General features: G+C 43.7%; 1 protein-coding gene across 5 annotated transcripts in view; it reads left to right on the top strand.

Annotated features, from left to right (window-relative positions):
• The window catches only part of PTGDR (prostaglandin D2 receptor), a 52870-nt gene continuing 33364 nt past the window's right edge, over positions 2439–21944 (top strand). For 4 of the 5 annotated variants that reach the window (XR_001306371.2, XM_013993410.2, XM_013993411.2 and 1 more), the window contains exons 1-2: positions 2439–5206; positions 11843–12101. Coding sequence is in view for 4 of the 5 variants with exons in the window: in XM_013993410.2 (XP_013848864.1) it covers positions 4373–5206; positions 11843–12082 (1074 nt within the window). In the remaining variant the exon portion in view is untranslated. Of the gene's footprint in view, positions 5207–11842; positions 16212–21944 lie in introns of those variants that run through there. The other variant, XM_013993409.2, reaches the window with a different exon arrangement.

Here is a 21944-nt window from a genome sequence, read left to right on the forward strand (position 1 = left end):
ATAAAAATACAAAAAACAATAAACCTGAGATAAGAGCCACTGCCTCTGGGTCTCAGCTGAGATGCCCACCAGCACCATCCTGGTGGTAAACGCTGTGATGTGCCACACAGACCCCCTTTTGGACAAAAGGGCTTCCTCCTCTGGCCACTGGCACACGGCCCTTAGCTGTCAGCACCTCCAGGTGTTGCCTTGTCTTAAAAGAGTTGCTGCACCCAAAGCCATGAGCCCTCCCCTGGGCCCCAGTGCTTGCCCACGCAAAGCCATAACACCCTCACCCCTAGTTCAGGGCAAGTGTGAAGGCCCCTTTCAGCTTCTGAACTTCCAGTTGGGTGGGTTCAGGCCTGCTATCAAAACAGTATCACAGCCTAACTTCTTCCTCTGCCCTATCCTTCTTCTCTTTCGCAGGTGTTAATCCCCAAAGCACGCCCTAATAAATCACCTGCAGGCTAATCTCCATCAACAGTCTGCCTCACAAGGAATAAAGCAGCCACACCTGCCATCAACATCCCTCAGAACCACAAACTGCTAAAAAAATCTCCATAATCAGGGAACTGTCAAACATAAAATTGAGATAAGGGATGTGTGATTCCACCATTCCTTTATTCCCAGGTCATCACCCAAAGACATTTTTCAAAAATTCATTCTGATTTTTCATAACTTTAAAAACTAAACTACAGCAAAACTATAACTGAGAGTATGTTTTCTCCCAGTCCCAAACATACAGTCCCTGATCCTGATTTACATGTGGACACAGAAGGTCAACTCAGGTTGGCTAAGACACCCACTCCCCAGGATCTCTGGAGGATTTAATCACTTGCTTTGGCAGCAAAAAAAAATATCAATGCTGAGAATGACTCCAAAGACCCTGCCCATCACCACCACACTGCTGTCTTGCCACCTTAACCAGTGCATGTGAAGAGCATCTAGCTTGGTCTCTAGCACACTGCACATGCTCCAAAATTGGCAGCTGAGTCTATCCTTTACTTTTTTAGCTTTCCTCCTCTCTATTCTCTGCTCTTCACAACCCCTAGCCCAAAATATTGCTTAAAGGTCGGTAGGAATGAGGGATGGATTAGAATGGCCAAGATGGATCCAGGAAATATTATTCTTTTTCCTGATCTCTTCCAAAACAATCTGGCCATAAGCATACACTTGTTCTCTGTTTAAAATCTTTTTTAGACAATTATTATAGATACCATACGGAAAATATCACAAACCCAAGAAGAAATTTTTTGACCTTCCCTTCTCAAGTTTAAGTCAATGTTTTATTTGCCTATGTCAACTTCTGGTTCTTATCCATGAGAAAAGATAGTTTCTGCATTTACAGGCCCATAATATAATTATATATTCAGAGATGTTCACATATTACCATGTATATTTTTCAGAAGATTTGTCTTATAACCCAATTAGGAAGCCTTGTACAGCTTTGCAGATAGTGATGATAGCTTTACTATGTAAGTGGGCCCAAGATATCTTCATTAGAAGGTTCTCTCTTAGAGGAAAAAAAAACAAGCAGCTTAGCCTTGCTACTTTGAAAATGATACTAAAATGTATAACCATGTAAAAGTCACATGACATTTGTCTTCCCTTCTTTGCTGAGTGCTCCTCAGGGTCCACACACCTCACTCCCATGCCCGGCATAAAGTAAGAGCTCACAAAATACTCGATTCAAACAAATGATACTTTTCTGGGCTGAACAGTAGAGTTGTAAAATAAGATTTCTTAGGAGGAGGGACAGGAGACTCCAAAGTTAGGGCTGAGAACAGGGCAGAGTGAACAAGAGCAAACAGGCAGGAAAGCAGCCGGAAACCCCATGGTAAAAGCCAGCTACATTGGCCAGGAGGAAGCATGTGGTTTCCTGAATTGTATCCGTTCAAAGCCATCGTCCTTTGAAGCCTGATATATAGAGACCACGTCAAGGATCCACAGCTGCCCCTTCAGCCACACTTCGGAGTTGTTTCTAAAAAGTTGTGTACAGGTTCCCACTGTGGCTCAATGGAAACAAGTGGGACCGGTGTCCATGAGGATTTGGGTTTGATCCCTGGCCCTGCTCAGTGAGTTAAGGATCTGGTATTGACGTGAGCTGTGGTGTGGGTCGCAGATGCGGCTCAGATCCTGTGTTCCTGTGGCTGTGGCATAGGCCAGCAGCTGCAGCTCTGATTCAACCCCTAGCCTGGGAACTTCCATATGCCACATGTGCAGCCCTAAAAAGCATAAATAAAAAAACACAACAGTTCACATTCTTGGAAAGGGTGTGGGGGTCAAAGCAGCTGGAAGAGAGAAATCAGACTGCAAAAAATTGGAGTAGGTAAGCTTCAGAGAACATCCCTGTACAATGACATTAGAGGAGGAGTCTTGAGCTAGAGTCCCCTGGGCCTCCTCAAGGCAGCATAGTGGGACTTCAGGATACTGTGAACATGCTGTAATTCATATAAATTGTATATCTGTCTGTCTGTCTGTCTGGAGAGGAGATCTCAGATTCTTGGGCCTTTTGAGTATCGAGCCTTCTACTTCTTCACCTTCATCAACTCAAATGAAGTGCTTCTAAATCCATCATTGTCAGGGGCTGAGGTAACCTATTAATTGAGTCAACAGATGTGAAAGGATTAGAGAGTGCTCAGCCCAAATAAACAGGAGCCTTCTAATGTAAGCTCTTATTATTTTTATTACTGTATGCCAAACATTTAAGACTTTCTCAATTTCACAACTCAATGAGGTTGGCATAAACCCCATATCCTATTTATTAGGAAACAAATTCAGAGAGATTGGGCAAACTTAACCCCCAGGGTCACACAGCGAGTGCAGGAGTTCACAACCATCTAATTCCAAAGCTGGGACTCTTTGTCTCCACCCCATGGCCTGAATTACTGGCCAGGTTTTCAGTCTGAAAGCAGCTTCTCAGGCTGCCCTTAAGGCTTTTACATCCAAAGCCCAAGGGTCTTCCTCTCTTCCCAAGTCTGTCCAGAACAGGCACTGGGCGTTAAAATGAACGTCTTCAAGCCAAGGCATAATTTGCTTATGTAATAGGGCCCCAGTCATCCCACTTAAATTCCACACTCAAGCCAGTTTCTCTCCCAGGGTATCAAGTGTGAGTTAAAGAAATAACCCATGCTTATCACCATGCACTCCCTTGCCTCTATGATGCAGCCAAGCCAAAGACCAGAAGGTTAGAAAAGCTTTCTAGCAGTCACAAACCAGAGAGAAAAAGCTCCAAACCAAGTCTACTATTTTCTGGTTTCAAAATCCAAACTAAAAACCGCAGTTAAACATTAGCTACTAAACAGTCCTCCTAAAGCAAGGGAGAAGCCTAACAATTATGTTGCACTGAGCACTTCCTAGGTGTCTGCACTTTTCATATGTTGTTATCCCTTTGTCTGGAAAGAGCCAAGAAGTTACTCTTGTGAATTTAATCAAGTCCCTCAGGGTCACATGGGTAGTGAGTAGCAGAAGCAGGACTTCAACCCAGGTCTGATGATCAGGGATCATCAGGGATCTTAAACACCCTCTACCCACCCTGACACAATGACACAATGTGTCTACCCACAATGACCCAACCATTGTGATTCATGCTTTTGGTTTTCCCTGGAGCCACGTCCCTGAAATCTTGAGAGGAGAAGCTATGGAAGCAAGACAAATGGACTCTATAAACAAACAATCCCGGTTCCAGGATCTAGAACCTCGGTCAAGTACTAGCTCTGTCCCCTTGAGAGATGACAACCTTCCGAGTTTCCCCACTGATGCAATCAAGCTCATCATTCCCGTTTCAGGATGCAGAAGAGAACGGAGCTATGGCTCCATTATGCAAATATCAGTTACCCTTTTCCCTCCTTAACCAACTCTTAAAAACCAGTAGTAGTGCTTTCTCATCCTCCGCTTCCAGCTCAACTTCAGAGTTCTCGGCCCCCACCAGAGTACCACCACACCACCACCACCTCTTCGTGCCCCTCTCCTCCTTAGTAGCTGCTTCATTAGGTCTCTTGCTTCCAGGGAGGACTGGCCTTGGATGCTGGGACTCTGCCTACTTTGCTTCTTTCTTTCCGACTCTGGGCTTGGGGGTCTGCATCTTCGCAGGACCGGGAGCTCTTCCCTGCGCTCCTCCGGGCTCTGCAAAGCCACCGCTGGGTGAGCACCGGCCTGTGCGTCCCGCCCCGCCCCGCCCCCCCCACCCGGGGCGGGGACGGGGTGTGACCCTAGAGTTTAGATAGGAGGCGCCTGCTGTGGGGAACACCCCTCCGCCAGCAGAGCTCTGTTGGCGGCGCAAGTCTCACCCGCATAGCCGCGCACGGAGCGGCTGGGGGCTCCTCCACACCTGGCTCCCCGCCCGGCCCTCCCGCAGCCTCTGCCTCGGCCAGACGCGCCGCGCCTCCAGGCCATGAGGCCGCCGATCTACCGCTGCCACAACACCACGTCGGTGGAGAAGGGCAACTCTGCTACGATGGGCGGAGTGCTCTTCAGCGCTGGTCTCTTGGGCAACCTGCTGGCCCTGGGGTTGCTGGCGCGCTCGGGGTTGGGGTCTTGCCCTCCGCGCCCGCCGCCCTCGGTTTTCTACGTGCTGGTGTGCGGCCTGACGATCACCGACTTGCTGGGCAAGTCTCTTGTGAGCCCCTTCGTGTTGGCCGCCTACGCGCAAAACCGGAGCCTGCGGGGTCTCGTGCCGTCGGGCAGCTCTCTGTGCCAAGCCTTCGCCTTCTTCATGTCTTTCTTCGGGCTCGCCTCGACTCTGCAGCTGCTGGCCATGGCCCTGGAGTGCTGGCTCTCCCTAGGGCACCCTTTCTTCTACCGGCGGTACATCACCCCGCGCCGGGGTGCACTAGTGGCTCCCGTCGTGAGCGCCTTCTGCCTGGCTTTCTGCGCGCTGCCCTTTGCGGGCTTCGGGAAGTTCGTGCAGTACTGCCCCGGCACCTGGTGCTTCATCCAGATGGTCCACGAAGAGCGCTCGGTGTCAGTGCTGAGCTACTCAGTGCTCTACGCAAGCCTTATGCTGCTGCTGGTCCTCGCCATCGTGCTGTGCAACCTGAGCGCCATGCGCAACCTCTACGCGATGCACCAGCGGTTGCGGCGGCTTCCGCGCTCTAGCCCCAGGTACCACGCGGAGACCCGCGCCGGCGAGGAGGAGGAGACCTCGCAGCCTCTGGAGGAGCTGGATCACCTCCTGCTGCTAGCCCTCATGACCGTGCTCTTCACGATGTGCTCCCTGCCTTTAATTGTGAGTCGCTCGGCGCCAAGGCTGTGGGAGAGAGGAGCGCGTGGGGCCGCGGGTGCCGGGAGGGAAGGGTAGAGCGCGTCGAATGCGGCGCAAGAGGAGCTGCGTCCTGGGCTAGGAGGATTTGTTGCTGCGCTCCCCGGATTCGTCTCCCTTCATGGCCTCGTGGAGACGGAACCGGGTTTATTGAGTGAAAAGAGGGAAAGAAAGGAAAAGTCTGAGCCAGACGGTGTCCCCTTAATCCTGCAAAACCTCTCCATTTGGCAGAACCCCCTCCTCTCTGCTTTCCTCTGGGAAGATCTCGAGGTTATTTTTGCACTTCAAAACTTTGAAGAGCAGAACTTGGCAGTAAGAGTCCTCTATCACTTCCCGATGGCTAAATGATGATTTATTTCGTTAGGCCCGCCCACGATTTTAGTGGTATCAGAAATGGGCAAATGGCATCTGGGAGTTCTTCTTCCCAGTGTTGGTGAGGAAAGAGAATAAGGGAAGGTGTAATCCTGCAAAGTGATTTGCAGGGGTAATTGACTAAAGGCATAGGTATTGTTTTTTTAAACTCATGAGTAAACTTTGAGGAGCGGCTGGGGCCCTTTCTGGTGCTGCCCCTGCAGGGGGACGATGGCAGCAAAGGCGAAAGGCTGTTGGGACTAGCAAGAGTGTAAGTACGTTTCAGCTGGCCGTGTAGTTCTGATAACCTGTCTTGACAGGTTTCACTTCTATCTTGGCGAGCTAGGTGACATGAAAGCCGTTGTCTTGGGTTTCAATTTATTAATGGGGGTGGTGGAGCAGATTGAATTAGCTCTTCGTTTTGAAGGTATTTCCTCCTATGGCCCTGCCCAAGGCCTCTAGGAGTGGCCGAAGTTTGAGAAAACTTTTCCAGCATTGCTCCTCTCCCCCTCCCAACTCCACAGTATACTTGTTTAACATGAACAGCATTTCATGGCCAAGTCAATATCTTTGGGATCCTGAGACTTCCATGAATAGGAAAGTTAAGTTTCATGTGGCACTGTGGTAGTTTTGGACATTACTTTCAAGGGTGAATGAAGGTAAAATATAATGTGACATTTCCCTTAAATGAAAATGCCTTGGGCAAAGAGTCGTCTGTAGCATTATTGTGCGGGGTTAGGATCAGAACTCCCCGAAATAAATAAGTAAATCTAGATATCTATGCCTATAGAGATATAGGCATAAATATTTAGCAGTGGTTTTCAAACGTAGCACACTCGGATTCATCAGCAGAACTTTTAAAAACAGAGATGACTGGGTTCTATTCTACAGTTTCTGAGTCAGACATTTCATTTCTGAAGAATTCAGCGTCTGCTAATGCGGGGTCACATTTGGAGAACCACACTGTAAAGCAGGAGTTAGCAAACCATGGGTCAAATATGTCCTGCCTCACAGTTTTTGTACAGCCCTGGAGCTAAGAATAGTTTTTATAAATGAACATTTACCATACATTTAATGATAGGGCACACCAACTCTGAACCCCAGCTGAGTCAAATGTGATTCCAAGAAAAAGGAAGACTGGCTCTTCTCCTTTGTAGACATGTATTACCAAAAATTATACATTATTATTATTATTATTATATTTTGAATTTCATCAATTAAAATTGTGGATATGGGAGTTCCCATTGTTCTTAGTGGGTTTAGGACCCAACATTGTATCCATGAGGATGCAGGTTCAATCCCTGGCCTCGCTCAGTGGATTAAGGATCCAGGGTTGCCCCAAGCTGCAGCATAGGTTACAGATATAGCTGGGATCCTGTGTTGCTGTGGCTATGGCCTAGGCCTGCAGCTTCAGCTCTGATTCTACCCCTAGCCCAGGAATTTCCATGTGCCACAGGTTCAGCCCTAAAAAGAAAAGAAAAATTGTGGAAATGTGTTTTCTCTCATGTTAATAAATTACCTACTAAATATTCACTATCTGCTTCTTGGCCCATAAAACTGAATGTTCAGCCCTTTACAGAATATGTTTTCAGACCCCTGCTCTAAGCCTGTACTGTGACAAAAGCAGAAAGTAGTCAAATGCATGAATATTATGTCCTGTGTTTAAATAAATGTTTTAGTAAGAATAATCCAGAAAGCAGAATAATACATTGGAAAAACACTGCATTTGACACATCCCTAAGGAAATATGAATAACACAAAGGGGCTTGTGAGGATGGAAGGAAATGAAGGATTTGAAAATGAGTTTCTAAAAAACTTGTAAAGTTCCGAAGACATGCAATGTGGACAACATTCTTCACAGGAACTATCATTTTCTAAAAAGGATAAGGGCTTTAGCATCAGACATAGGTTTGAATCAGGTCTCATCACTTACTACAATAGCAACTTACTTAATCTTTCTAACCTCGGTTTCCTCATCTGTAACATGTATAACTTTTCTTCCTCTGTAAGATAGTTGTGAAGATATGTATATATGATTCAAAGTCTTATATATAATATATATAAAGATATATACACACACATATTTATAAGGATATCTCTTTATATATAGTACCTAACCAGGTGCCTGGCCTCAAAAATTAGTATCACTAATTATTATTACTAATTATAATTTCTACTTATTATTATTGCCTCCAGGACATATAAAATTAAGAAATATAATCTCAAGAGATAGAGTAATATTTTAAGGCACTGGTTCTCAAACTTGTTCTAGTTTAAGGACCCCCTTTTTACTCTTAGAAATTATTAAAGACCCAAAGATCTTTTATTAATGTGGATTATGTCTACTAGTATTTATGATATTAGAAGTTAAAAATAAGAAAAATGTTAGTTATTATTGTAAAACAAGCTAAAATGTGCTTATTTCTTGTGTCTTTGAATAGGTGAAGGAAAACTGGGATTTCAAGATGGTTTAGTGAATGATAATAAAGTTAGAGTGATTATAGCAGGGAACATGGGAAAAAGCATGGTAAGAGCACAGAAGTGCTGAGAACAGTCTCTGAAAATGTTAATATGTTTACCCTGTTGTCTTAGAAAGATCTAGAAAATCCAAGAGTACATAGCACATATTCTATTACCCATGGGAGTATGATGTCATTCATTACACATCAGGCAGCCTCTGAAAGTGAAAAAGACAAGGAACATCTTTTTATGAAAATAGTTTTGACCCCAAAGACACATTGAAAGAGTATTGTGACCGCCACTCTCTGAAAATCACTTTTCTGGGGAATGGATTTAGTGATTGGAAAACATAAGGCTCTGTGGGAACGGCATTCTTTTTTCAAATCTTGCTTCAGAGCATAAATATTGCATTTCATGAAGCCAGCGTCAAGTTTGTCAGAATATGATCTTTTTTTTTTTTTTTTGGTCTTTTTATGGCCACACCCAAGGCATATGGAAGTTCCCAGACTAGGGATCTAATTGGAGCTGTAGCTGCCAGCCTATGCCACAGCCACAGCAAGGCAGGATCTGAGCTGAGTCTGCAATGTAGGCAGAAAGAAAGAAAGAAAGAAGGGAGGGAGGGAGGGAAGAAAGGGAAAGAAATGGACTTAAAGAGCTAGAACAGAAGGTCAGGTCTAGGGTGTTGTGCTGGATGAACTGGATGGGAGAGGACACTGGAATCAATGTTGCTCTCCTGGGCAGAGATGTCCAGCCAAGGTAAGTTTCTAGAGAGCTGACAACAGCAAAGTATTTTCTTGGACTTCTAATTCCAACAGAATTGGCCCTTCTCACACCAATTCTCTTTGGTGTTCAAAGCAACTGTGTACTTTAAACAAGCTGGGTGTGCATTCTGAGGTTATTCATTATTAAAGCCCTCTCTTCTAGGAGCAGTTCATAATGCATGATCTAGAGAATACTATTGATTAGCAGAGATGTTTCAAAAGTCTAGATTGTGTTCAAACTGACATCTGGTGAAAATTAATAGAATAGGTACTTTGGTCACTGTCATAAATGAATAAATTTATGTCGTTTCTAATAAGCTCAAAAAATAAAAGTAAAGGTATTCCCCTGGTGGTGTCATCTCTGTGGTGGCAAGGGTTCTATCCCCAACCCAGGGAAGTGGGTTAAGAATCCAGCATTGCCAGCAGCTGTGGTGTAGGTTGCAGCTGTGGTGTAGGTTGCAGCTGTGGCTCAGATTGGATCCCTGGCCTGGGAATTTCCATATGCCATGGGGTGCAGCCAAAAATAGAAGAAGAAAGAGAAGCAAGACAGTAACACACACCCAAAGATGGAGTGTAGGTGTGGATGTCTTCCTGAATGAGGAGCCACCGATGAGGTGATTTAAACCACTTATATAGGCCAGTTCTTCTGAGTCTTTTTCCCCCTTTGGCCAATTATCTTGTTTTATTTCTCAGGGCCATTCCTGATATACCTGCACATCATTTGGCCAAGATAGATTCCAGAGCAAGGGTTTATGGGATGGTTATGGGATGGTTATCAGGACTTATTATGGCCTGGCATACCATCCCTTTTGAACCCCTAGGAGTCTTTCTGCTCTGCTCATGTGTAGTTGGGAAAGGTCTCCTTGACCCCAGGAGTGATTGATGTTGTCATCTTATTGTGTTTTGTTTTGTTTCGTTTTTTGTTTTTAACTCCAGCAGAGCTCAGCTCCTGCCATTAACTTTCTCCTTAAACTGTCAAAGAGAACCAAGGCCCAATTTACTCAGCCTAACAACTCACAGCTGTTCTCAGTCCTGGGGCCCATCTACCTCACAGGACTTTTGTGAGGATGAAATGAAGTTTTTAAAGTAAAATGCTTAGAGCCGTGCCTGGGAATATTAAGCTCTGTGTAGGCATTAGCCATTATTATTACTCTTAGTATTACTAAGCAGTGATGATGGGAGAGGTCTTCCAGATAGTTTGCTAAGTGCACTGAATGGGAGTATATGAGTCACTGAAATGCTCTGCAGAAAAGAGAATAAAAAGGTAAGGAAACACTTATGGGAACACGCATCTCTTCTTGTATCCCTCGATTGCCTGAATGGGTCTGGTCTGTGCACTTATTCACATCCCCTCCCGTTAATGTTGAGTTTGCATATTTCCTGGCCCTTTAGAACCCATTTTTGTCCCATTATGGATTTAGAATCTCAGTGGGCAAGGGGGATGTAAGAGAAAAAAGTAGCTGGCTTCCAACCGAGTGGGAAGTGCTGTCTTTGTTGGCCGAATGGCAGGAAGGGTAAAGGGATGAGGCAGCTTGGTAGGCTCCCAGGAGGCCTCAGAGACCTCAGGAAAGAGCAAGACAGCAGACATGACTGGGTAGAGGTAAGCAGGCTTATCTCTCTGTATGCGTTTTTTTTCCTTCCTAGTCTGAAAAGAGGATGCCAATCACAGAAAGATAAGATTTGTGCTAAGACGGAGTACTTTACATGCGTTATTTTCTGTCTTTCCATTGAAATATTTCCTGTCTCCTCGCATTGATTAAAAAAATTTCTATTTCAAATAGACTTGCAGACATAGAAAGCAAATTTACGGTTACCAAAGGGGAGGGATAAATTGTGATTAACATATATACACTACTATGTATAAAACAGATAAACAAGAAACTATCATGTAGCACTGGGAACTATATTTAATATCTTGTAATAACCTATAATGGAAAAGAATCTGAAAAAGAATATAGATACATCTGAATCACTTTGCTGTACACCTGAAACGTTGTAAATCAGCTACGCTTCAGTAAAAAAAAAAAAAAAAAAAAAAAAAATTTAGAGGAGTTCCCTTGGTGCTCAGCAGATTAAGGATTCGCCATTGTTAATGCTATGGCTTAGGTCACTGCTGTGGCTTGGGTCACTGCTGTAGCACAGTATCTATCCCTGGCCCGGGAACTTACGCCCGATGCAAAAGCAGCCCCCGGCTCCCCAAGCCGCCAAAAAAAAAATCAGAGAAAGGAAAAAAAAGTTTGTTTCATTGGTGTCTCCACACATCTGACATTTCACAAATATGACTTTTTTTTTTAAGGGCCACGCCTGCGGCATATGGAAGATCCCAGGCTAGGGGTCAAGCTGCAGCTGCCAGACTATGTCACAGCTACAGCAAAACTGGATCTCAGCCACTGCAACCTACACTGCAGCTTGTGGCAATCCCAGATCCTTAACTAAGTGAGCAAGGCTAGGGACTGAACCCACATCCTTATGGATACTAGTCGGGTTCTTAACCTGCTGAGTCACAACAGGAACTCCCACAAGTATGACTTTGTTCATTCTCAAGGATACTAGTCGGGTTCTTAACCTGCTGAGTCACAACGGGAACTCCCACAAATATGACATTATTCTGTGCAAAAAAAAAGGAGACTAGGAAGCAGGCAGAAGAAAGCAAGGAAGAGAATCTGTAGCTATGGGAGTGTGGTGACCCTATTTATAAAAGATTCTATGGACTGGATCTGTCCCACTTAAGTCTTTCCTCTGCACAGCCACCCCTGCAGTGCTCGCCAAGCGTAGACCGGCTCCAGCACCTTAGCCCCAGGCTCCCGAGAGGATCTGGCTTCCATTAAGCCACCCAGGTCGGCCCTGCATCTCCCACATTCCTCACTTGCATCCATCCACTGCAGTAACCTTAGATGCTTATAAATTTACCCCAAATGAATATTCTGCCATACTTTTCCAGAAAAGTAACATTTCCTAAGTGAGGTAAGTGGATTCATCGGCAGCCATAGACCTTTTCACTATCCTAATGGAATGTTTTTCTTTAAATCAGTATCGTGCTTACTATGGAGCCTTCAAAGCTGTTCACGAGAAAAGTGAGACCTCTGAACAAGTCAAAGACCTCCAGGCTTTGCGCTTTCTGTCTGCCATCTCAATTGTGGACCCTTGGATTTTCATCATTTTCAGAACATCAGTGTTTCGGATGTTTTTCCACAAGATTTTCATAAGGCCTCTTATGTACAGAAATTGGCACAGCAATTCTTACCGAACTAACATGGAGTCCAGTCTGTGACCGTGTTTCACTCTCTCTGGTAAGCTCAGGAAAATCTCACATTTTCTGGCAAAGAACCACAATCCAAAAAACCTGACAGTTTTTAGCCTTCAAAGTTAGGTCCCATCACAAAATGTCTAAACGTACTTTCAAAAGTATTTGATTAACCTTCATGATGTGTTGTCACTCTGTATTCATGAACCAGTTCAGTGGATTTTTTTTCCTTTTGAGTTATGAATAGCAACTACAGTTTCACCTGTTGCAGACAATGTTAAAAATCTTTCAGCAATGATACTAATTGTTCCAATGTGTGTGCATGGGTGTGTCCATGGTATCCCTAAGTTTTTAGAGAAGACTTGGAGCCTCTGGGTCTTTATTTAAATCTAGTGGAAACACCACTGTTCATGATTATGTGATGGGTGTTTTTTTTAAGTTTCTTACCCTCTTCATTTCTAGTGAAACCTGATTTGTTTATTTTGTATCACAATTGCTCCTGTCTAACTCTTTTCGTTGCCGACTGATGCAAGTATAGCCTGAATTATAGATACTCCTCTGAGAAGGGGGGGTGGGAAATGTAACCAGGTCAGGAGTTCCCGTCGTGGTACAGCAGTATGGAATCCGACTAGTATCCATGAGGATGCAGGTTCGATCCCTGTCCTGGCTCAGTGGGTTAAGGATCTGGCATTGCCACAAGCTGTGGTATAGGTTGCAGACATGGCTCAGATCCTACACTGCTGTGACTGTGGTGTAGGCCCGCATGTGCTCCAATTTGTCACCTAGCCTGAGAACTTCCATATGTTGCAGGGTGTGGTCCTAAAAAAGACAAAAAAAAGAAAAAAGAAATATAATCAGGTCGGGCATTTGGAGGGTGGTTCCCCAGACACCGTCTGGGAGAATGCTCACTGCCTTGTGTGAAAGGGTGAGGCTATAAATAAGTAAACACAAGGCAAGATATGACTATGGCCTAAAACCCAGAGAAGAAAACATTATTTTTGTATCCTTTGAAGTCCAGTTTCTTATGTCGGGAGGTAGGAGTGTCAGTAGGAATGAAAATTTGGGAGTGGGCCACAAAATGTTATTTCAGTTTTTGGAACCTCCATTTTGTAGGTTTATCACATTGATGGATTCTTTGATGGTGGAGGAATTTATGGTTCTTTAAAAAAACAATGATTTATGACCTCCCCAAGAGCTGTATTTACTATGTGTGACCGTGATGTAGTGGGGTGGTCAGCACAGCGACAAGCCCACCCGGGCTCAGTCAGCCTCAGCTGAGAGCCAGAGCAATGACCTTAACCATCTCCTTCTTCTGCCCTTGGTGGATATGGTAAGATCTTACCAAGGTTCCCAGAAGCTACGCTTTCAAACTAGAGCAGGATGTGGCTCAGATGGAGCACAATCAAGCACTTTAATTGTACATTTAAATGTTTACAAAGGTTAGCAACACTATCTATGACCAAAAGGGAAAGTGGGGAAAATACAGCGGCAGGGTTTAAACCACAGACTTATAGACCCAACTTACAGACTCAGGAAAGAACTTGCACTTTTGGTAAAAGAACACACGGTGGCGCCAGAGGGGTTTCAGCATCTCGGGTCTCTTTGCACTGGACACACTCAGATGCCAAGCTAGAGAGCAAACTACATTTGAAGAGACCCAGAGACCCATTCAGCCATCCCTTCCAACGACCAGAGTATTTGCCTTATTTCTGGCTTAGCAGAAGCCCCATCGCTCAGCTCTTGTTTATGTCAGAAGTGGCATTAACCTGGATAATATGTCTATTACGTACACATAATAAATATGTGTATTTTTCTGTATGTGGCAAAACTGTGAAATGGCCTAATTAGGAATACATGAATTACAATAGAAGACTATGATGTGAGGAAAAATGCACTTGTTTTCAAGTTTAACTCTCATTTGTATATTTGATGTGTAAGTACATATGTGTTTTATTGTCAAAGAAAGTACATGTTTTTTGTGCTCTTTTGGAAGGTGTGTTACAGTAATTGTCAAGATCATTTGAAAAAGTCCCAGATGAATCAATAAACATAACTTAATAATATTTTACAAAGAAAATTACTTTTTCAAATGAAAGAAAAGCGTTTAGTTTCTTTGTTTTGCTGTTTTGAGTAAACAGTTACCAGCAGTCTTTCATTCTCTAGCAGTTTAATTGTGTTGATTTTTATAGGCTGCTCTATTAGCATATGTATTACTTTAAACAGTTTTGCATAGGTTTATCCAAGAACTTTGTGGTCCTTTCTCTTTGATACACAATATAGATACACCATCTGGATGAAATTCATGTTAAGTTAAAAAGTCAATTCTTCAAGAGTTCCCTGATGGCTCCATGGGTTAAGGACCTGGCATTGACACTGCTGTGGCTTGGATCACTCCTGTGGTGCAGATTTGACCCCTGGCCACAGGCATGACCAAAAAAAAAAAAAAAAGTCGACTCTTTCAATGATCTTCATTGATTTATTCATTAAATAATTAAATAAGTCTTAACTGACATATACCTTATGCCAGGCAGTTGGGTTCCATGCTGAGGAAAAAAATAGTAAGACTTGGTTCAGTGTAGTTGCTTACTATCCACTTGTGGACGGGGGCACATAACCAGTTACAGGAGAGTGTGGAAATCCCATTAGGAAGGGTGCACATACAGTCCCATTAGAAGAGGAAGGCTGAACTGGGGTGATGTGTATGGTTGTTGGAATTTCACAGTGAGAAGATGCTTAAGCGAGGTACTTAAGATGAGTAGGAGTTTTGACACTGGTTGAAAACTAAACAAAGGTCAAAAATAGTTTACATAAAACATGGAGTTTCCGTCATGGGTCAGTGGTTAACAAATCCAACTAGTATCCATGAGGATGTGGGTTCCATCCCTGGCCTGGCTTAGTGGGTTAAGGATCCAGCATTGCCGAGAGCTGTGGTGTAGGTCACAGACATGGCTCGGATCCCGTGTTACTATGGCTGTGGCATAGACCAGCAGCTGCAGCTTTGATTCGACCCCTAGCCAGGGAACTTCCATATGCCATGGGTGCGGCCCTAAAAGGACCAAAAAAAAAAAAAAGTTTACATAAAAGGAAATACATATGTTAATAATGTAGAAACATTACTGTCTCATTAAAGAAATGCAAAATTAAAGTCAAATTATGAAAGACCACACACAAAAATAATTATGACTCTCAATAACAGAGAGATCATTATTAAGTAAAAGGCGCATTCATGCTCCCCTGGTGGGTTTGTAAATTTGTCCACCTCTTCTTGATAGCAACCTGACAGTACATACCAGGAGCCTAAAAGTGTTCTTTTCTACCATTCCAATGACTCCACTCTACAATTCTCTTCCAGAAAAATAATCAGAGGAGCTGTCACAGTTATGCATGGAACTCCCCCTTGTAGCATTACTTCAAGTAGCAAAAAGATGAAAAGGAAACCATATAAGTGACCAAAACAAGGGTTAAACAGGCTTTTCTGGTATAATACACACAAACATATATATCAGAATTACACAGCCATTAGAAAAAGGTTTTCAAATAACTTATAAAATTTGAGCAAAAGCATACAGTGTAATACTAGTTGAAAAAAGTATGATACAAACTATTTTAAGATATAACCCATAAATATATATGCATATAAAATACTTTGAAAAAATATATACCAAAGAATCAAAATGCGAACCACAGTTATCTTTTTTTAATGGATGTTTTCCCTGTAATTCTTTGTATTTTCCAAGTTTTATTAAAGTCAAGGTTTCTCTCATGTGAAATCTTTTTTTAGAATAACGAATAGGAGTTCCTGTTGTGGCTCAGCCGGTTAAGAACCTGACAGGTTAAGAACCTGTCCATGAGGATGTGGGTTTGATCCCCGGCCTCGCTCAGTGGCTTAAGGATCTTGCATTGCCAAAAGCCTCAAGGTATATAGATCACCAATGTGGCTTGGATCCAGTGTTGCTGTAGCATAGACCTCAACTGCAACTCCGATTTGAACCCCAGCCGGGGAACTTCCAAGTGCTGTGAGTACAGCAGTAAAAAGAAAAAAGGAAGTTAAATAAAGGAATGAATGGGCTGAGAAAAGAAGGGAGAAGGGCATGAAGGGAAAGCTTTTTAACCTAAAGGACCAGTATGTGCAAAGCCATGCAAGAATAAAGGGGTGTGGCATGTCCAGGCTTAGTTAGCAGCTCCATTTGGTAGGAGCTTGAGAATTATGAGGAGAGATGGCAGGAAAATGAGCTGAAAATAAAGGCAGGTTTCACACCTTAAGGTGTTGGATGGGGTGGTGGAGGGTTGGAGCTCTTGTGAGGCCCAGATACTCAATGGAGGCTTGGAAGCCAGGATACAGACAGAATGGAGTTTGAGGAAAGTTGTGCTGGTGGCATGGACTGTGGGTGGGCAGGTGGGGGGCCACATGCTGTTGTGCAGTCTGTGCACTAGACAAGGCAATGAGTAGAACTTACTTGCCTGGCTGCTTGCCTGGCTATGGCATCAGCTCAGAGGACAGGGCCCCTTGTGATGCTATTTCTACCAGGAGGAGGCACAAAGACACCATAATATGCATGCCCAGGCGTGCTGTCCTGCTGGGAGGTAATGAGGCGAGGAGGAGCTGAGTTTAAGCAGAAGCAGGGAGAGGTGGGTGGCATAGCTTTTTGGTAGTTAGAGCTGACAGGGAGGATTCTAACTTGGGACATGTGTGCCTTTATTCTTCTTTTGATATGCTCCTGGACAAATTAGAAAAGAAAAAAATTCTGAAAAAAAGTCTCTTTTTATTTTCATTTCTTTTCTTTCCTGACATTCCCAGTGTAGCTGGAAAGAAGATTTTAGTTACTGCCTCTAATAAAGTTTCTGGGTCATCTGTGGATTTTAATTATATACTACCTAGCCACATTAATAAAGGACCAAAAATTACAACCATTAATTTAGCTCCAAAAGTCCACCAAAGGCTGACTGGGCCAGGTGGTCCTGAAGCTTCAGGGGGGAGATGGGGTCCCACAAATAAAAGTCATAGGATGACCCCAGACACTCACTCGACACGCAGCCTCCTTGCTCATTTAACTGCAGATTTCTGTGCTCTAAGCCAGTGCTTCTCAAAGGACGGTCCCTAACCAGCAGTGTGAGAATCACCTGGAACTGGTTAGAAATATACATTCTCTGACCTCACCCCACACCTACAGAATCAGAATCTCTGAGGGTGGGGCCAGCAGGCTGTGATTTAATCGCCCTCCAAGTGATTCTCAAAGGTAAAAAGAAAAGGAAAAAAAAAAAAAGCCTCCCAAAAGACCAAGTTATTCAAAAGGCTCCAGCCATAATGTCTCTCTGACCTCTGATTCTCAGAGCTTTCCACTTGTAGGTGATCACAGTCACATGACCCCCAACAGCATTTCTCTGTAATGTTCTCAGGGTAGTTAGGACATTTACATACAGGCAGCCAACACAGATCATTACTTCACATGCTCAAAGTACTGAGGGCAGCGGGGAGAGATGCCCCTCCAGACATGCTGCTCCTTCATCTTCCTGCAGATGCTTATTGGGCCTAAGCCAGACAGGTGTTCTACTGTGAAAGAAAATCAACTAAAGAGCATTCACTCACCAAAACCAAAACAAAAAAATTATCAGCGATTAACATCTAAAAGTGAGATTTCTGGAGTTTCTGTCATGGCTCAGCAGTAAGGAACCTGACTAGTATCCATGAGGTTCATCCCAGGCCTGGCTCAGTGGGAAAAGGATCCAGCATTGCTATGAGCTGTGGTGTAGGTCACAGATGTTGCTTGGATCTGGTGTTGCTGTGGCTGTGGCATAGGCCAGCAGCTGTTAGCTCCAATTGGGCTCCTAGCCTGGGAATTTCCATATGCCACGGATGTAGCCCTGAAAAGCAAAAATAAATAAAAGTAAGATTTCATTAGGGAATTATGTATTTTTAGCTTTCTATAGAAACCTCCATTAAAATATGTAAAGCTATTTTGAAACTTTTGTACTTTGACCTTTTTATATATTTTTAGAAATATATTGTTTCATCTTCCTTTCCAGGCTTCAAAACATTTGAGGACTAGATACCTACTTTTTTGGTTTTTTCTCTAATAGCATGAACTCTAGAAGAGAAAAAATAGATTATAAATATATACTGAATAAAAGTCTCTCTCCCATGATTTCCCCAGAACATAAGTATCCTCAATAAGAGGCTGCAATAACTTGATGGGAGTTTCCTCTGTATCTGAGAGGAATGTTTTCAGTTCATCATGTAAATCTTTTTTTTCCTTAGGCTACCCAAAGGTGACAATAATAAAAGGAAGCAGAAAATATTTTGCCCCATAGCTTTCCTACTATATTAGACACTGGAAATTAACATGTGTTTCAGTTGTATTGAGGAAATAGAAGTTCATAGATAACAAAATTAACAATATAAACTTTATTAGGCAATTTAAAAGGTGTAAAAACAACTTTGTCTTATTGGCGCAGTGTTTGGTGCCTTCTCCAGTAATTCCTATTAGGATCGAGGCTGGGATTGTCAGTCTGGGTATTCCCAGTAGGACCTCTACGTGGAGAAAGCTCAGCCCACAGGTAAAGGTGGTATGTAATTAGGACTTGCTCTCCCTGCCTTTGCACAATTGCCTAACTTGTTGAAACAAATCAGCAGATCTCACCTGATATCAGCAAGGTGAAAATTTCAATCTGCAAGACAATTAAAAAACAGAAACAAAAAACTACATGTACTCAGGAGTCAGTCCAGTCTTAAAAATATTTGCAGTGAATACATCCATGCTCTGGTTATAGAGTAAATGAAATCAAATATAAAGAGAAAAGAAATGGAAACTGATTTTTTGTTGTATTTTTTGATATTTTATTTAAATCCTAAAATATTTTAAGAATGTATATTTTAAGTCAAACTCATAAGCCTTTATAATTTTTTTTTTTTTTTTTTTTTTTTTTTGCTTTTTTAGGCTGTACCCATGGCATATAGAAGTTCCCAGGCTAGGGGGTCAAATAGGAGCTACAGCTGCTAGCCTACACCACAGCCACAGCAACACAGGGTCTGAGCCACAACTGCGACCTACACCGCAGCTCTAGGCAACGCCAGATCCTCAACCCACTGATAGAGGCCAGGGATCGAAACCGCATCCTCATGGATACTAACCGGATTCGTTTCCACTGAGCCACGACGGGAACTCCCATAATGATTCTTAATTCATAGAAAGAATTGGAATCCAATTAGTTACACAGGACAAATCAGAAGTTAAAAATAGGAGTTCCCCTCGTGGCGCAGTGGTTAACGAATCCGACTAGGAACCATGAGGTTGTGGGTTCGATCCCTGCCCTTGCTCAGTGGGCTAAAGGATCCGGCGTTGCTGTTGCTGTGAGCTGTGGTATAGGTCGCAACGCGGCTCGGATCCCGTGTTGCTGTGGCTCTGGCGTAGGCCGGTGGCTAGGGCTCCGATTCGACCCCTAGCCTGAGAACCTCCATATGCCGCCGGAGCGGCTCAAGAAAAAGACAAAAAAAAAAAAAAAAAAGTTAAAAATAATACAATGTAGGGCAAATAAAGCCAGGTAATGTTTGGTATTACTTGCAGTATGGAGCAAAGGTCTTAAAACAAAGCCCCTAAGTCAAAGATTATTGATGTTTTAAGATGAGTCTAGTAGTGCATTGTATGGACACCTGGGAAAACAATGAAGTTGATAGTTTGCTGACATCAATTTCTTATTGGTACAAAATAGGATATGGAAATAGTGTCAGGCAACACACTTAATAATGAATTGTGAAGACTTCTTTAATCCCCCCAATTTAAAAATCACCAGAGTGGAGTTCCCGTCGTGGCGCAGTGGTTAACGAATCCGACTGGGAACCATGAGGTTGCGGGTTCGGTCCCTGCCCTTGCTCAGTGGGTTAAGGATCCGGCGTTGCCGTGAGCTGTGGTGTAGGTCGCAGACGCGGCTCTGATCCCGCGTTGCTGTGGCTCTGGCGTAGGCCGGTGGCTACAGCTCCGATTCGACCCCTAGCCTGGGAACCTCCATATGCCGCGGGAGCGGCCCAAGAAATAGCAACAACAACAAAAGACAAAAAGACCAAAAAATAAATAAATAAATAAAAATCACCAGAGTTCCCAATTAGGTTAAAAAGACAAAGTGCAATGATTTACTGGTTATGACTGACACATCAAAAATAAAATGACCTCTACAAAAAATTAAAATGGGGCCAAAGATCTAGCCTTCAATGGGAGCAAACATAATCAAATAGTAATAACAGGCAAAGTAGAATTTAGTTTAAAAAGTTTAAATTGTTTAAAAATTTAATCTGTGGCTGTAAGATACAATCAGTAGTGAATGCCTTACAGCCTTGACTTATTTTCACCAAAAAACATGTCAAGAAAAGTACAGAGGAAAATAACACCAGAAACATGAGAAACAAAAAAATCACTCTTGTCATGGGTGATCTTCCCCTACCATTAATCAAAAGTAAATCAAGTGACAAAAAAGACATTTGTTTAAATATATTGCTACTTCTTTTGTCACACCACTGAAAACTCAGATGGATTTTTATTCAGTAGGCTGAGTATATTTAGGATGGCCTGTTTTTTAAGCATAGGCTATGACAGAGCTGTAATTCACACTGGGGGCCTTAGAAGCACCTTCGGAAAGACGTGTCCAGTGGTCCTCCAGAGCGGCTCAAAGAGATGCTCAACAAGAGGCTTGAGCCACTGGGAAAGAAACATGCCATCTGCCAAACGCTATTGTGGGCAAAGAAACTGAAGAATATTTCTGGAAGTTCCCCTTGTGGCTCAGCGGTAAGGAGACCAACTAGTATCCATGAGGATGCAGGTTGAATCCTTGGCCTGGATCAGTGGGTTAAAGATCCAGCCTTGCCAGTGAGCTGTGGTGTAGATCTTAGCCGTGGCTGGGATCGCTAGTTGCTCTGGCTTAGGCCAGCAGCTGTAGCTCCTATCCATCCCCCTAGCCTGGGAACTTCCATATGCCGCAAGTGACGCCCTAAAAAGCAAAAATAAAAAAAGGAAGAAAGAAAATGAACAATGTTTCAAGCATGAGCCCCAAACTGAAAGTCATACCATTACCCACCCTTTCCAGTCAGGCCCCAACAGGGGACCTCTTTCCTGATGTTCTTTGTACCAAGAGAAGGTGTTGAGCTCCCGGAGATAGGTGTGGGCGGGGCCGCTCTACAATGCTGGGGAGGGGGCGGGGCTCCCGACCAGCGCAGCTGAGCCGCTTGGGCACCTTCAGGTGTGGCGTTTCTGCCCACGCCCGCCGCCATCTTAAGTCGAGTGCCCTGGGCTGCTCTTGTGCCCACAAGCGGTACAGAGCGTGAGCGTTCTGGGCTAGGAGCTCTAACCCCATGTGTTAGCTACAAGGCTTTTGTCAAGGTCCCTTGTAGGCCAGCGAAACTAGGCCAAGCACAAAATTAGAGGATAGAGCTAATCCCATCACCTGGGTTATATCTTACTTTTCTTCGGGACCTCAGTGGGCTTTGCGGTGACAATAAGGACAGTCCCTGGCTGTTTCATGTTAATTTGTGATCCAGCTGCTTTGTGCATGCAGACTCTGTATACGGCGATCCAGGATGAGTCTCACTCCGGATTTTATTTGATAATAGCGATTCTCCAAAGTCGTAAAGGAGAAGCCAGCTGGTGTTATATATATTGGAGCAGGCTTCCAATAGAGCTGCCAGTGGTCCTTGTCTCCTGGGATTCTCGCCCTTGTGAAATCGCTTCCCCTCAAATGTGAGCTGGACCTTTAGACTTGTTCTTAAGGCGTGGAATACAGCCGAAATCGTCTGGGATGTTACACTCCAGCTTAAATAACAAAAGACTGGCTTCTGCCTTGCTTGCTCTGTTGGAAGGCAGCTGTCCTGCTGGAGGGGCTCACATGAGGGAAAAACTGAGGGAGG

Source organism: Sus scrofa, chromosome 1, assembly GCF_000003025.6.
Source record: "Sus scrofa isolate TJ Tabasco breed Duroc chromosome 1, Sscrofa11.1, whole genome shotgun sequence".
Taxonomy (NCBI): Eukaryota; Metazoa; Chordata; class Mammalia; order Artiodactyla; family Suidae; genus Sus; species Sus scrofa.